Here is a 15,093-nt window from a genome sequence, read left to right as displayed (position 1 = left end):
ACATCTGATGTTTTCTCACTTATTTGTTTGTGGTTAATACAACATCGTCTTCAGGAGAGCAGGGGTTTCATCTGCTCGTCGCCCTTATTTTCCTCACACCTGGAACCGCGTCCAGCCCTCATGGGGGCTCTGTGTTGAATGGTGAATATTGGATGTTGAGTCTAGTAAATCAGGGCAGAGCTAGCGGAAGGACCCAGATGTCTCCTGCCTAGAGTTACCCAGCCCTGCCACAGCCCAGCAGCCTTTTGATCAGGTCTTCATGCTGGGGGGTGGGGGGTCTCAGCCATGTGTAGCTGTGTGGTCCTGCCCAGGGCTCAGCCCATCCTTCTTTCTTTCCCTCCCTGGGAAAGGTGTCACAGCACAGGGTCCTCCAGGGCCCTCACCAGGGCTTGGGAGCCAGGGGGGCTGGAAGAGGTGCTGGCCTGGGGACCAGCCCAACTGTTCCTTGTTGTACAAATAGGACAGATAGCAAGAGGGGAGAAAGGTGTTCGAGGTACAGAGAGCTGGCAGGTGTGAGGACTGAGAGCCCACATCTCTTGCTGGCAGTAACATTCCCTGAATTACAAACCAGTGGATCAGCAGGTTCCTCTTGCCCAGGGGCTTGGAGACTGCCTGGCCGGTCCTCAGGCCCTGCCCAGGCAGGCCTTGGCCGAACCTGCCAGGCCCAGAGAGAGGAGGAGGGTGGGTGAGAGTGTGCCCCTCCACCCCCTGACTCACTCAGGGGGAGGTGGCAGTGGTGGGGACCAGACAGTGGCATCCCCTTGGCCTGCAGACAGGTGCTGACTCAGGCAGGCAATGACAAGGGAACAGGGTTCTCCTGCTGCTGTGACCTCACCTCCCAGTCTGCTCTCCAGGGAGAAACTCCCAGGAGGATTTGGGACACACATCAAGGGCCCTCTCCCATCCTGAGGCTGGAGGCTGGGCCCCTGGAGAGGAGGAGTGGTGATCAGCCTACTTTACAGGACGCTGTCTTGCTGGGGACAAGCAGCCACCCACCTTGGCAGAGGACAGAGTTGGGGCCAGCCTAGTCTCTGCTCTGAGAATGGAATTTCTTCTTCCGCCCCAGCCTCGTCCTGCTGCTGGCGGGGTTGGGTTTCGGCCTATTTGCTGACGTAAGGAAGCATCCTGGACTGGGTTGGCTGGTGGCATTTGAGGATGGACAATAATGGCCCTGATGATGAAAATGATACTTGTTGTTTACTCTGGGCCGGCCACTGTGCTCAGCATTTTCCTCCCATTATTTCATTTAGTTTTCACAAGTAAGTACAATTAATATCCCCATTTTAGAGGTGAGGGAACTGAGGTGCCAGAGTAAGTGGAGGGGTTTACTTGAGGTCACTGAGCTAGGGAGCGGCAGGGGTGGGAATCTGCATTGTCTGAGGGAGCAGAGTCCAGACTCTTCGCCAGGCACCCTCCCTGCAGGTCCCTGGGAGGGGCCTTGGCCTTGTTCCTCTCCTTCCTGGCCAACTTGTACTCTTTCTTCGCCTCCTGATCGATCCCTGGGCTCTCAGTCCCCCTGGACTGTAACTGTCCTGTAACTGCTGTCCCACCTGTGCTCCCGGGGCACACAGTGGGTGCTTATGGATAGAGGGTTTGTCAAGTGAATACATGTGGCTTTTTTCCGAGGAACTCTCTTGTGTACCAGAATGTTCTTTCTTCCTCTGCTGCAGAGCAGGGACCTTGGGCAGCCCTTTACCCAGGTGTCCCCCTCCACTGCTTCAGAGCCAGTGAACGTTGTGACTAAATGGAGGCACAAGTCATTTCTATGCCTATGTCTTGGAGAATTTGGAGGTTTGTTCAAATCTGGGCTGGCCGGGATGGTGGTCCCAGCACCTGAGCTGGCCTCCCTGGGCCTTTCTGCTCTCTGGCACATGCACAGGGAGTGGGAACAAGTGACTGTGGTCACCTTCTGTGGCAGGACCTGTGCTGGGTGCTTCCTTTATAGGAACATGAATAGGAATGAGTGTGCAAGGGGCCCTGGGGCCCACAGGTGGGCGGGCAGCCTGTATACAGGGACACAGGGACAGGCTGGGCGTCTCCCTGTTAGGACAGAGGAGAGCGAGACCCCTGGGAGTGACCTTATGTTTGGCAGGCCAGGGCCTGGCCCTCCCTCTGCTGGACAGGCTCCATGGGGGGAGCAGCCCATGGCAGGGTGGATATCAAGGGCTTCTGGGACCGTGTGTGGAGGCTGGATGTTTGGCCTGAGAGCCCCTAGACCCAGTCCACACACTTGTGAGGGGAGGGATCGGTGCTGACCTGTTCGGGGAGTGAGGGGCCTGAGGAGACCCTCATCCTACTGATGCCCCAGAAAAGCTACTTGTCCCCTGCACCAGCCGGGAGGGGGCAAGGTCAACCTCCCATCCCCGCCTCCAGTGTCACTCTCCCATGGCAGTTACTACAGCTTTTCACAAGAAAAAGTCGCACATGGGCCAAAAATCTCAGCTTTCCCATCCACTAGTTTTGTGAATTTAGCAGGTCATCTAACTTGGAGCCTGTTTCTCAATTGTGCTGTGGAGACAATACCTCCAGCACCCGGTCTCTGCAAGGGCGAAATAAAAGATTCAACAAATAACAGGTTTCCCTCTTAACCCAGGACCCTGTGGGGCTGACCTGGGAGAGGAAGGTGGAGGCGGATGGTGACCCCTCTCCAGCCCATGGCTCAGGCAGGCTCTCTTGTCCCTAACACAGCTCTGCTCTGGAATTGCTCAGCCCAGAGAAGGGCCGGGAATCCAAGCACCAGCTGTGTGGACAAAGCCTGTTGGGGGTAGTTCTAAGAGTCTAGCGGTCTGGGAAGGGCAAATTCTAGACCTGGAACAGGGTGGAGGCTGATCCCTCCCTCGGCCTCACCTTAATGATTTTATAGTATTGATGCAGATCATTTTTCAAAATATTTTAGTGGAAGTAATTATGGAATACGCCATTCTTAAAAAAGCCACAAAGAAGTATCCTGTTGTCCAGGCTCTGCTTCCAGGCCTGGCTCCTCACCTCTGGCAGAGGGAGCTGGGGCAGTTCCCAACCTTGCGGAACCTGTTTCCAGTGTGAAAGGCCTGTAGGAGCGGGCACTTCCAGGTGTTCTGTGTTGATGGCATAGGAGGTAAAAGGGGCCGGGGAGGCTTATGCCCATCCGGGGGGCAGGTCAGGATGACCAATTGTTTCCCGAAGCCAACAGGTCACTCCCACTCTCTCCATCTTAAAGGGGTCCCAGAAATAAAACAAGCTGGGAGCAAGCAGAAGGCTATTATATATCATGCTTTTAATACAAACTTAAAAAAATCTGGAACAATATAAACTGTACAGATTTGATCAATCCTTTTGTTTTTAAACTAAACCTCTAACACACCAATGTCCCATTCCAAAATATTGCACAACATTCTGAATACAAAACGCTTGATTGTATTCCTCCTTCACTAAAGAAAACAAGTTCCTTACCCTGCCCCCCCAAGCTCCTCTCCACATTGCCTCAATGCCCCCCTTCCCGTCCCTAGGGGTCAAACCAGAGAATCTATAGCTCACTGCATTGAGAAAAATCATCATTCTGGACTAAAAGCTTACATTCTTTACAAGACAATCCACCTTTTGATTTGTTCCTGGGAAAGGGGTAGATAGAGAGAGGATGGGGAAAGGGGAGAAATAGGTTTTAGTCTCCTCTTTTTTTATTTTAAAGTTTGTTTTTCCTGAAAAAATATCTTTCTGTCCTCTTTTTAAGAAAAAATCTTGAAAAGAAAAAAATTACGTTTTTTACGTTAGAAATATACATATATTATATATACCTCTTACATTTTACAAATGTAGCAAATTATTCAATACAAACGGACACCAAAAAATGTAAAAAATAAAAAAAAAGTTTTCCTACGAAACCAGGTAAATTAGTGCAGATTTTTGTTTTTGTTTCCTTAAAAAAAATAAAATTGAAGCAAAAATGCCTAGATTTGAGACGAGACAGACTGAACCGGGCCTAAGAGCCCAGCGCTGGAGTCATGCTCCTGAACACACATTTTTCTTCGTATTTCAAAAGATACTAGGGGCTAGTCCCCCTCTCCCTGTGTGGTGAGAAACAAGCCAACCAGGTGTGGCGGTACCTGTGTGCGCGAGTGTGGGAGGAGGGGGCTGGGAGGGACATAAGGCAGCATCCAACCTTTCCCAGAGAGCAGCCATCTGCCTGGGCACGTGACCTGTGTGGGAGCTGAGGGCTAGGGAGAGGGTGGCCCAGCCTGGGCTGGCCCCTGAGAAGTGTAGGGGGACAGATGGTGCTGGGCTGAGGAGCCAGGGTATTGCCTGGCTAGGGGAGGTAGAGCTGGTGCCCACTGCAGGGAGGAGGCTGGCAGTGTCTGTCTGGGCTGGACCCACTGCCATAGCAGTTGCCCACTTGAGGATTGCCGGAGAGGGTGGGGTAGGGTGCCAAGGACTTTGGTACTTTCTGATGGTGGGGGGGGCCCTGATGCCATGCACCCCACTTGCCAAAGCATCATGGCATGGAAGCTGGCCCACTAGGGTTGGGTCAGAGAAACAACTTCTCTCCTGGCAGAGGCGAGAGCGAGTGCTCTTCTGTAAGCCAAACACACCACCTGCAACGGCCAAGCGCCTGTTCAGCCCAGCCTGCTCAGGAGACCACTCCTGGGCCCAGTGGGGTTGGGTCGGGCAGTGAGGGGATGTCAAGAGGTACCAAGAAGTTCTCAAGCAGGCAAGGGCAGAAATGTACTAAAACAATGTCTACACCAAAAGACCAAAAAGTCTCAACTCAAGGCTCAGGACTGCCCACTTCAGGCACCGACTAACTCCCGCCCACCAGGGTGCTCAGGTGAGCAGCTCCCATCCCGGGCTAAGGTCACACAACAGGAGAGTCTGAGTTCAGCGGCTTCTTAGGCATCAGAGGCTTGCTATTCCCTCAGCCCCTCACACTAACCTTTTTTTGGTCAAAAACAAACAAAAGTGCAGATCCCTCCGCAGTCTGAAACCAGTTCCTGCTGCAGTGCTTTCCCCTGGGAGTGTCTTAGGCTCAGCCGCAGCCTCACCCCACCACGTGAACCACCCTACAAGAGGACTGACACGCCGTCCCTGGCCCGTTCCCCAGCCTCAAACATGAGTAAGCACTTGCTCAACCCAGAATCACACCCAGAGGGGAAGTTCCACATGGTTTGGAATCCTTTAAAACAGGACGGCAAACCACGCACATGCGCAGGCACACACCCCCACCCACACTTGTCCCACCTCCCCACCCACCACCTCAGGCCCAGGGAAGAAGAGGCCGTGTGAGAGAGGCCACATGTCAACGGCTGGGTCTCCAGGGCCATGATGATAGGCTGGGCCAGTTGGGGATGGTGGCGTGGAGCCATAGGACAGAGATGAAAGGAATTCCACTAGACAGAGTGCTAACCTCCCTGGAGTCAGAGACTTCAGCTCTAGGGGGAGGGTGTCAAGCAGCCAGCCGGCAGCTCCCTGTGGCCCAGGCCTGAGAGGGAGTGGAGGCTGGGGTCAGACCTATTTGGGTGGCAGGGCCCAAGAAGGCCTGCTGAGGTTGGATGGCTTTGAGTGAGAGGATAGCTGGGTGACGGAGGCAGTGACACAGGGCAGCCTCTCCCTGTTCTGGGGAGGGCCAGGCCCCAGCTGCGGCTCTTCCTTCCCTGTGAGCTTGGACACACCAATCCTAAACCAGGCGTGTAAAGGAGGGAGGGAGCAGGGAGCAGCAATTCACATCTGGACCATTCTTAGCACAGGAAGCCACTAATTAAATATGTTATATAGAAAACTACATGTAAAAAAAAAAAAAGAAATATAAAACCCAAACCAACCAAATAAATCAGAGGCAGGCAGGAAAACAGCAGGGGGGTTGAGTTAAACACGATCTTCGGGAGCCCCTCCCCTTCCATGCCTGGGCTGGATCTTTTTTCTTCTAGAAGTGAGAGTGAGAAGATTGGACATCTTTTTGTATATTTTTCTTTTCCTCTTTTTTTGGCCTTTCCTTTCCTTTCTCTTTTCTGTGGTCTTGGGTGCTCCTGGCCCCGCAGGCAGGTGGGTGGTCAGTTGGCCAGCACCACAGGCTGGAACGGCTGGCTGGGATATTGCATGGTGTTCAGGTTGTAGCTGAGGCCTTCCACGAAGGGCGTCTTCTCCAGGAAGAGGCTGTTGGTGCCACCTCCGAACACCTGGGCCACGTCAAAGCTGCTGCTGTTGCAGGTGCCAGCCCCACTGCCCCCAAAGGAGGCTGGGGTGCCACTGCCCTGGCCATCAGCCCCATCGAAGAAGAGGCTGGGAGAGCCAGCGCCGTTGTACACAAATTCCTTGGCATTGGGCGAGAGCTGGGATTGAGGGGCGGGGCTGGCCGTGATGAAGTTCAGTGAATGCACAGACAAAGAGAGGCTCTTGTGCTTCAGCAGGCTGTTGGTGGGAGAGCGGGCCATGCGCGGCTGCTGCTGGGAGGGCTGTTGGCCACCTGACCCGCTGCCGGCCACACCCCCACCACTCGCTGCCCCACCACCCTTCTTCATCTTGGTGGAGCCAAACTTAGTGGCAGCGAAGGAGGCAGTGGTAAAGGTGATGGGCTGGGCAGAGCGGGGGATGAACGTGGGGCTGGGTGACTGGCCAAAGGATGGCGATGGGGAGTTGGACAGGGAGCTGTCCTGGCTGCCGATGGGCACAAATACCTGGGCATCGGGGTTGAAGCTGCTCTTGATCTCCTTGTCCAGCTCTGGGGCAACACAGCCCTCACTGTCATCCAGGTACAGGACTTTGACAGCCCCCTTCTCACCAATCTGGTAGGACACCTCAAAAGGGTCAATCCAGACACTCAGCTCCTCAGGCACATTGGCCCGCACATCCTCTACTGCCAGGCCACTCCGCTTGGCGGCCAGCTCCACCACAGGGTCCACTATCTCCCCAATATGGACACAGCGGAAGCCAGAGCCCTTCAGTGGCTTGTCAGGGTACCAATGGCCTTCATATTTCTTTTTCAAGAGGCGTTCTAGCTCCTCCCCAAACAGGTCTGCCCGGCGCCGGGGCAGCTTGTTGTACAAGTAGGAGATGATGAAGTTCAGGGCCACCTTGATCTCCAGCTGCATGGTCCTTTCCTAGGCAGAGAATCAGAGCAGGGCACGTGCACAAGCCAAGGGCAGTGGCAGGAGATGGAAGGTGGGCAGCCTTGGGCTCTAGATGGCTCTGGGAAATGAGAAAGGGCATCATCAGTTTTTTGTTACGTGCTGTCAAGTCAGCTCCAACTCCTGGAGACCCTGTGAATGAGTGATGTCCACAATGTCCTGTCCTCAACAGCCGTACTCAGCTTTTGTAGACTCATGCCCATGGCATGAGTAGATATGCAGAAAGCCAGGGGGATCAATGGCGAAGGACAGACAAAAAGGCACCAACTCTGGATCACACAGACCCAAGGTCTGTTCTACCAGTGACTAGCTTAATTGTGTGACTGTGGGCAAGTCACTTTTTTTCTGAACCTTGGTTTCATCAGTTAACATGAGGCAACCATGAAGAATAACTTAGTTCAAAGATATAAACTACTTCACACTGTACCTGGTATTTAGTAGGACTTGATAAAGGCAGCTATTATTTTTTAAGTATTTCTAAAGAAATAGGGGCGCTGTGGTTTCTACTACTTAGAGAATTCAGGTCATTGTATACGACTGACACCAAAAAAAATTGAGCCCCTACTTCAGCCAGAGAAGGGAAGGCTCTTACTCACTTGTCCTTGCAGTAACTTGGTGAAGTCATGCTCCCAAACTGTCACAGGCCGAGAGACAAATTTAAAATCTTTCTCAAGGACAGGTCTGACCACCTGTTCTTGGCACCAGATCAGATTTCTCAAGTGTTTGGAGAAATAAGTTTAATAAAGTTTTCCTCCTTAAATGGAAAGGGATACAGGTCACCGAACAGGAAGGGGCACTGCCAACTTTTCACAGAGGGCTTGGATTCTAGTCACATCCAATCTGTCACCCCGGGCTCCCTGGATGTGTATGCTCTCTGGCTCACTCTGGGTTTGCAGAACCGATTTAAAAACTCCACAGTGTAACCAAGGTGTGCACTGCCATCCAGAAAGCCTGCAAGAATGGAGACAAGAGCATGATCTCCAGGAACAAGTCAAGACCTGTCACAACCAGAGGCGTGGGTCAACAGAACTGCTGACCGGGGGCTGCTCCACGGAAGCAGGGCCCTATAAAACAAAACGTTAAGAGCGACACTGGTGGGACCTGAGAGAATCTCTGTAGTTTCTGGCTAGAGGGTAGATGATGAGGGGGGCAGAGAGAAGAAATTTTCCATCACCCTGCAGCCTCCAGCTGGGGACCCATCATCACTCAGTCTCCCAGGGACTGTCTGACCACCTGTCCTTGGCACCAGATCAGATTTCTCAAGTGTTTGGAGATCCCTGGAGAGAAGACAGTCCAAGATAAACACTCAGATTGTTATTTTGGGACTCTCTCACAGCCAGATCCCACAAAGGTCAAAAAGGTTTATTCCCAAGGTCTGGGCCACCTTGTGTCTCAGGAAGATGATCTGTGAGGTCCTGAGAGCCGATGATCCTAATCTCCTCACTTTCTCCAAAATGGCAGCTCCTAGCCTCCTGCTGTGGGAGAACGGAGCTGAAAAGGGCCACCTTTGAGGGCAGGCAGGGCCCGAACATGTTCCTAGCAAGACTTCTGGGCGAGACCGTGCTGCCAAGCTCAGCACAGGGACAAGACTGATCCATGATCGGTCAAGGGCATCTTTTGTCCCGTGAAAAGACCTGGGGCTGGATTTTGATTAAAATCCCTGGGTCCAGCATAGAGTATCCAGGTACCAGTTCTAGGCTTCAGGATCTTGAGTTTTCTGAACCTGCCTCAACTCACTTCCCTGTAATTCTCAAGCCTGAGGCTGTAGCTCCTTGGGACATTTCTGTACTGAATCCTTAGGCAGAGATCTCTGGGGTGAGTATCAGAGAAGACGCACTGGGTCAATCTAAACCTAGCCCCCAGGACCACAGGGCCCCTCAAGAACAGAGGTCTGTAAGGGCTATAGTGGTCCACTAGAGATGTTTAACACAGAGGAGATTAAAAAACTGTGAAGAGGGACCAGCCTGGTGGTGCAGCGGTTAAGTTTGCACGTTCCGCTTCAGCGGCCTGGGGTTCGCCAGTTTGGATCCCTGGTGCGGATACGGCACCACTTGGCAAGCCATGCTGTGGTAGGCGTCCCACACATAAAGTGGAGGAACGTGGGCATGGATGTTAGCTCAGGGCCAGTCTTCCTCAGCAAAAAGAGGAGGATTGGTGGCAGATGTTAGCTCAGGGCTAACCTTCCTCAAAAAAAAAAAAAAATTTGTGAAGAAAGTTAGCAGTGATTCCCTAGAATGAGCCTGGAGTATCATATGACAGTGGCTAGGTCTAGTCCCACCTTCATTTCAGGTCTGAGCAGACAGACAGGGTCATGTGGGGAGTCAACAGAGGTGCCAGGAGCATGGCCTCTCCCAAACTCTCCACAGGGACGCTCAGGATTCAGGAGACCCTCGTCTCCCCTCGATCCCAGCCCCCAACACAGACTTGATCTCCAGGTTTCTTCAAATGTCTATTCATGGTCACCACAGATCAAGTCCACAGCCCTTTGGGGTTTAAAGAGAACTAAGAAGAATGGTAAAAATAAGGGGCTTTCTGTTTATGAGGATTGGGTTTGTCATCAGATGCAAAGCTAGCCACCAGAACTGTGGGCCCCTCAAGAGCAAGTCTGTGAGGGCCACAGTCCATTAGAGGTGTCCGACATGGAGGAGACCAAAAAGTTGTGAATAAAGTTGACACTGGTTCCAAGAACGGGCCTAGAGTTAAAGATAATGTTTCCAAAATGTTTTTGAAAAAACAGACTCAAACATGACATGTGACACTTTTCCCAAGGTACCATATGGCCTTTTGCTATGCTACCCAGACCAAAGGGCTCCTACACCTTTCTAGGCTTCCTCAAACCTTGCTGCATAATTGCCTTCCAAGTTAACCCCCTGAACAGTTCAGTCTCAGAATGGGAGCATTTTAAATGCAGGCCAAAGTCATTGGGAAATAAGCCTCCTACCCTAAAATACAATAGAACCACTGTCATCTGCCCTGCCTAGCGAACCATTTTCTGCAGCATAAGCAAGTAAAGCTGCACACCAATTTGTTCCTCAGTGTTGCCGCCGCACAAATAAGGAAGTATATAATGGCACCTTTGCCTCTTTGATGGGAGAACAGGCCAGGCCAGATGGCTGTGGGGTGGAACCTCACAAAAACGCAGGACAACCAGAATGAGATTTTCTGCTCTATCAGCTCAGGCTCTAATTTTGACTTCAAGAAGCTTATGAAACAGAGGATTAAGGCACTGGTGTTGTCCTGTCTTTAACTAAAGATAGGAGCGACCACTCAGATGAGTTTGCTCATTTTTTAAAAAGGCTATGGACAAATTCTAGAACATATATAAAATATTCATAGAATGTGATAAGATCAGAAACAACCACCCTTCAACAAAACGAAAAAGCAGATTCAAGTTAAGCAGCAGGAAAGACCTCCAAGATTTTTTCCAACAGTGACTAGGGCGCAAAAGGCTGGAAAAGTGGCAAAAAGCCTGAAAAAAAAACAACAACAAAAACCCCCCAAAGGCTAAGTGTTAAACAATAGCAGTATCTACTTTCTGTCAGTATAGTAAAAAGTTGCAGGGCCGGCCCCGTGGCCAAGAGGTTAAGTTCGCACACTCCGCTTCGGAGGCCCAGAGTTTCACCAGTTCGGATCCTGGGTGCAGACATGGCACCACTCATCAAGCCATGCCGAGGCCGCGTCCCACATGCCACAACTAGAAAGACCCACAACGAAAAATACACAGCTGTGTACCGGGGGGCTTTGGGAGAAAAAGGAAAACTAAAATCTTTGAAAGTAAATTCTGTCCACTTTTATTTAATATCTCATTCTCCTTACTTACTTCCAGTAACAAACTTAATCCTGGATTCAGATCACTTGTGCTGACTTGTGTTTTTGTTTTTTAAAATTATTTACTTATTTTCTCCCCAAAGCCCCCCAGTACATAGTTGTAGATTATAGTTGTGAGCGCCTCTGGTTGTGCTATGTGAGACACCGCCTCAGCATAGCCTGATGAGCGGTGCCATGTCGGCGACGGGGACCCAAATTGGCGAAACCCTGGGCCACCGAAGCAGAGCGTGCAAACTTAACCACTCGGCCATGGGGCCAGCCCCTGACTTGTGTTTTAAAGACTAAGTGCTTCACAGAATGACAAAAACAGGGGAAGGCAGGGGCCACCCTGCCAAACAGGTGACGCAGCGGTTAAGTGTGCACGTTCCACTTCTTGGCCACAGGGTTTGCCGGCCCAGATCCCGCGTGCAGACATGGCACCTCATGGCAAACCATGCTGTGGTAGGTGTCCCACATATAAAGCAGAGGAAGATGGGCATGGACGTTAGCTCAGGGCCAGTCTTCCTCAGCAAAAAGAGGAGGACTGGCAGCAGATGTTAGCTCAGGGCTAATCTTCCTCAATAAATAAATAAATAAATAAATAACAAAATTAAAAAAACAAAACAAAACAGAGGAAGGCAGGTCCAGTCAATGATAGGTAGCAGAGTTTCCAGAGAACTCTGGCAAAAATGTGAAGGTTTTCTTTTTGGAAGATTAGCCCTGAGCGAACTACTGCTAGTCCTCCTCTTTTTTGCTGAGGAAGCCTGGCCCTGAGCTAACATCTGGGCCCATCTTCCTCTACTTTATATGTGGGACGCCTGCTACAGCATGGCTTGCCAAGCAGTGCTATGCCTACACCCAGGATCCGAACTGGTGAACCCCAGGCCGCCAAGAATCGGAATGTGCCAACTTAACTGCTGCGCCACCGGCCGGCACCGGACAGAAAGTTTTTAAGAAGAAAAAGTTATGTTTTAAAGAGGAAAAGGAGGGATAACGGTGAGGGAAGCCATTGGGCCCCCAAATCATGGGTATCTTTAAAAATATTCAGGCACCTCAAGCCTGAACATCCTACATCCTTATCATCCTTACAATCCAGCACGACTGGATTCAAACGAGTGTGGAAAGGGGAATAGGGGAGGAGAGGTTCTCAATTTTGACAAGGCCTGTAGGGTGCCAGGGAGTAAGAGCCAGGCTCCAGGCGGGCCAGGCGACGGCCCCACCCCGCCAGTCCCAAGGCGGTGGCCCAGACGGGCGGGTGTGGTTGAAAGGCTTCCAGGACTTGTCCTACTGACTGCACGACCCCGCCCAGAGTATCACACCATCTCCCCCAATCATGGACCGTGCAAGCCCAAGACTGACTACAAGGCTTCTCGCAACTACCAGATCCCTTTCTAGGGCACTCTAGGTTCCTCCAAACCCAGAAAGACTTGACTGAGCCCCAACGTAAGTGGGGAGGCCGGCGGCGAAGACACGCTCTGCGCTCTGGGAGTCGTAGTCCTCAGAAACCTCACGCTCAGGTTGGAGCAAGTGACCTATTTTCTCCCCACACTACACTTCCCTGCGTGCTTTGCGAAGGCTCAGCCGGCAAACCACGCATGCCCAGTACAGGGAGCTGGCAGAGGGTCGGAGAACGAAGGAAAAGTTTCCGACGCACATGCGCGCTGTGGCGGACGGTCGCACCGCCCCCCCCCCCGCCTCCCCCGCCCACCGCCTAATACACTTTATATAAATTCTACCTACCCATAAGGCCTACTCTCCGTATTGTATCACCCCACCATCTCCCTCTCTCAGCTTCACGAGAGGCTGAACTTTTGCCCCGTTCTCTTCACCGCCTCCTATAACTGGTGAATTATGAAGATCTGCTTCTGATGAGTTTTTTCTGGGTGAAAGCGGTAGGCTGAGATAAATAAGATCACCAACCCCCAACCCTACCGTTTAATCTGTATTCCTTGGCGGGGTGGCCTCTGGAGTTGCTGTAGGGACGGTGGATTCAAAGTGAAAAGAGCCTTTTCACTTAATGCCCAGCGGGCTCGGCTCCAGCACCCCCACAGCCGGGAAAGGAAAGGCAGGAATTAAATCCAGTTCTCCCGTCCTCTTGGCCAAAGAAATTCCCAGTTAAGCTGCAGGGAGGTGCCGGGCCAACAATCAGAAGGCCCGACGCCAGCAGGGCCCAAGCCTCACCCCTCTTCTAATCCAAGTCCGAGTAACCAGACCCGGCGAGGGAAATGGGAAAAGGTTCCCGGGAAGGGAAGGAAAAACTGTACATTTGACACCTGAACAACATCTTCTAATACTTAAAATTGTTTGTGAGTCTCCTCCCACTACAAGGCCTGCTCTATGACCAGACTTACCAGACCCTCGGCAAAGCTCCCCTAGAGGGTGGTAAACCTCCCTAATCCTTCCTCCCACACAAGCTTCTTCCCCTCCTCTGCTTAAGAGGGGGATGGGGGCAGGCGCCCAAGAAAGGAATAGGGGTGTTTTTCCGCTGGATAGTCAAAGATGAGGGACCCACTCCCAGGGTAGGGTGGGTAGGAGGGAGAAAAAGGGTAGATACTCAGCAGGCACTCGAGACCCCTCCGCTGGCCCCCAAGTTGAGACCTGCTGTGTGGGGTTCTGGTTCTGGGGGGTGGGAGAGGGCCTGCCAGTGGCCCCTCTTCTCTGCTCCTTCTTTCCCCTCCCTTGCTGGTCAAGGGCACAGTCCATCCTCCGGACAGGAGCGGAAGGAGCTTAGCAGCGGGGCTCTTCCTCCCAGGCACCTTACCAAGATCAACCAGAATCCACTCACTGGTATTGCTGGAAAGGTACTTTTTTTCCTCCCAGTTTTCCCTTAAAAGAGAATAGAGTTCAAGCCAAAATGGTGAATTCTGGCTCAGCGGCCCAGAGGACAGTCACCACTGGTCCAAAAGAGGGGTGTTCACCCTTCATCCCTCAGGCTTCAGAGGGCCAGAAATAAACCCTATTAATTATTAATTACCACCTCCTTCCCTGCACACGGGAAAAGCAGAAAAACAAGGCCTGGATCCCCTTTCTTCCTCTGATTTATTTAATGGTGGTGGGAGTTAGGTTTTTTTGAGGAACAAGGAAAATCTAGCGAGTCTCTAGGATATGAAGAACTGAGGGAGGCGGAGAAGGGAGAAAATGCACCCACCCAAGAGAGGGCCACACTTAGAAGTGGAGACAAGGGGGCTCTGGGGTACCCCAGGATGAGAGCGAGCGTGAGGGGGGGAAGGGAGCACAAGGGGAAAGGGGGGTTCTACAGGGTCGGGGGAAGGAAAATGGCCAGGCGTTGGGGGGGGGGGGCGGGCGACAGCAACGTGGAGCGTCCAGCAAGGCGAGGAACGGGAGCGGGGCGGGGGTGTGGGGGAAGGCGTGGGGCCTGTCGGGTCTCAGGGGCCCCCAGCCCGCACGCCCCCCACTCACTCACTCGGGTCTGCGCGGCGGCGGGGCGGTCTGCCGGCCACCGGGCGGCTTCTCCGTCCAGGGTGGTCGGGGGCGCGGGGCGGAGATCGCTTTCTCTTTCTTCCCGGGTGCCGCCGGCCCGGGGGCCGATGTGTCCTTTTCTTCGTTGACGGTTGGGGGGCGAAGGAGGGGAGTATGGGCTATGACTCTCAATAATAATTCAGCTTTTTGGAGGTCGGGCTTAGCAGCGGGGGGACGGAGGGCGGGCGGGCCGGCCGGCGGCGATGGCGCGGGGATGGCGGACCGGAGAGTGGTTCGTGCCGCGGGGCGGAGGACGGTCCCGGCTGTGGCGGGCGGGCGGTCCTGCCCTTCTGCCCCGCGTCGCCCAAGCCGCTAGGTTATCTCGGCCGATGACCCGCACCCTCCCGCGCCCCGGCCCAAAGTGAGCAAAGTCAATGAAAAGTTTCACCCTTAGCAACCCTGCGCACGGATCCGGCTTCCCCACCCCTGCGTGATGCGTCCCTCCGCCCTGCAGGGGCGGGGCCGTGCGCGGGCCGGGACTACTTCCCGGCCGGCGGGCAGCTTAACCCCTCCGGCCGGGCGGCCTGCTGCTCCGCCTGGCACCCGGGGGGCTCCCGCGCCCCCCGCAACCCCACCCCCAACCCCACCCTCCCGTGGCCGCCCTTGCTCATCGCTCAGATCCCAGATCAAACGTTAGCGAGGCCGCTTCTGGCCGGCCTGTGTAACGCTGCCCGCCTTCCTCCCCATCACGGCGCCGCAACGTAGTTATTTTCTC

At 53.2% G+C, this 15,093-nt stretch overlaps 1 protein-coding gene across 3 annotated transcripts; it reads right to left on the bottom strand.

Annotated features, from left to right (window-relative positions):
- Window positions 1-3,234: 3,234 nt before the first annotated feature.
- On the bottom strand, window positions 3,235-14,828 carry TOB2 (transducer of ERBB2, 2). 3 transcript variants are annotated; one of them, XM_044779041.2, is made up of 2 exons: window positions 14,323-14,828; window positions 3,235-7,152 (listed from the first exon to the last, which is right to left on the bottom strand). In XM_044779041.2, exon 2 carries the CDS (start codon window positions 7,053-7,055, stop codon window positions 6,018-6,020), a length of 1,038 nt encoding a protein of 345 aa, XP_044634976.1. In that variant the 5' UTR covers window positions 7,056-7,152; window positions 14,323-14,828; the 3' UTR covers window positions 3,235-6,017. The 3 variants fall into 3 exon arrangements, with proteins under 3 accessions (XP_044634976.1, XP_070362915.1, XP_014719871.2); XM_070506814.1 differs by lacking the exon at window positions 14,323-14,828 and adding an exon at window positions 12,831-12,896; XM_014864385.3 differs by lacking the exon at window positions 14,323-14,828 and adding an exon at window positions 7,688-8,042.
- Between the last annotated feature and the right edge of the window lie 265 nt (window positions 14,829-15,093).

The sequence above is a fragment of the Equus asinus genome, chromosome 4, assembly GCF_041296235.1.
Source record: "Equus asinus isolate D_3611 breed Donkey chromosome 4, EquAss-T2T_v2, whole genome shotgun sequence".
NCBI classification, from domain to species: Eukaryota; Metazoa; Chordata; class Mammalia; order Perissodactyla; family Equidae; genus Equus; species Equus asinus.
The sequence above is the reverse complement of the archived record's forward strand: the minus strand, read 5'-3'. Positions and strand labels throughout refer to the sequence as shown.

Bases quoted from the DNA above. Each gene is read 5' to 3' on its own strand.
- TOB2 (XM_044779041.2), bottom strand. From the start codon at position 7,055: ATGCAGCTGGAGATCAAGGTGGCCCTGAACTTCATCATCTCCTACTTG.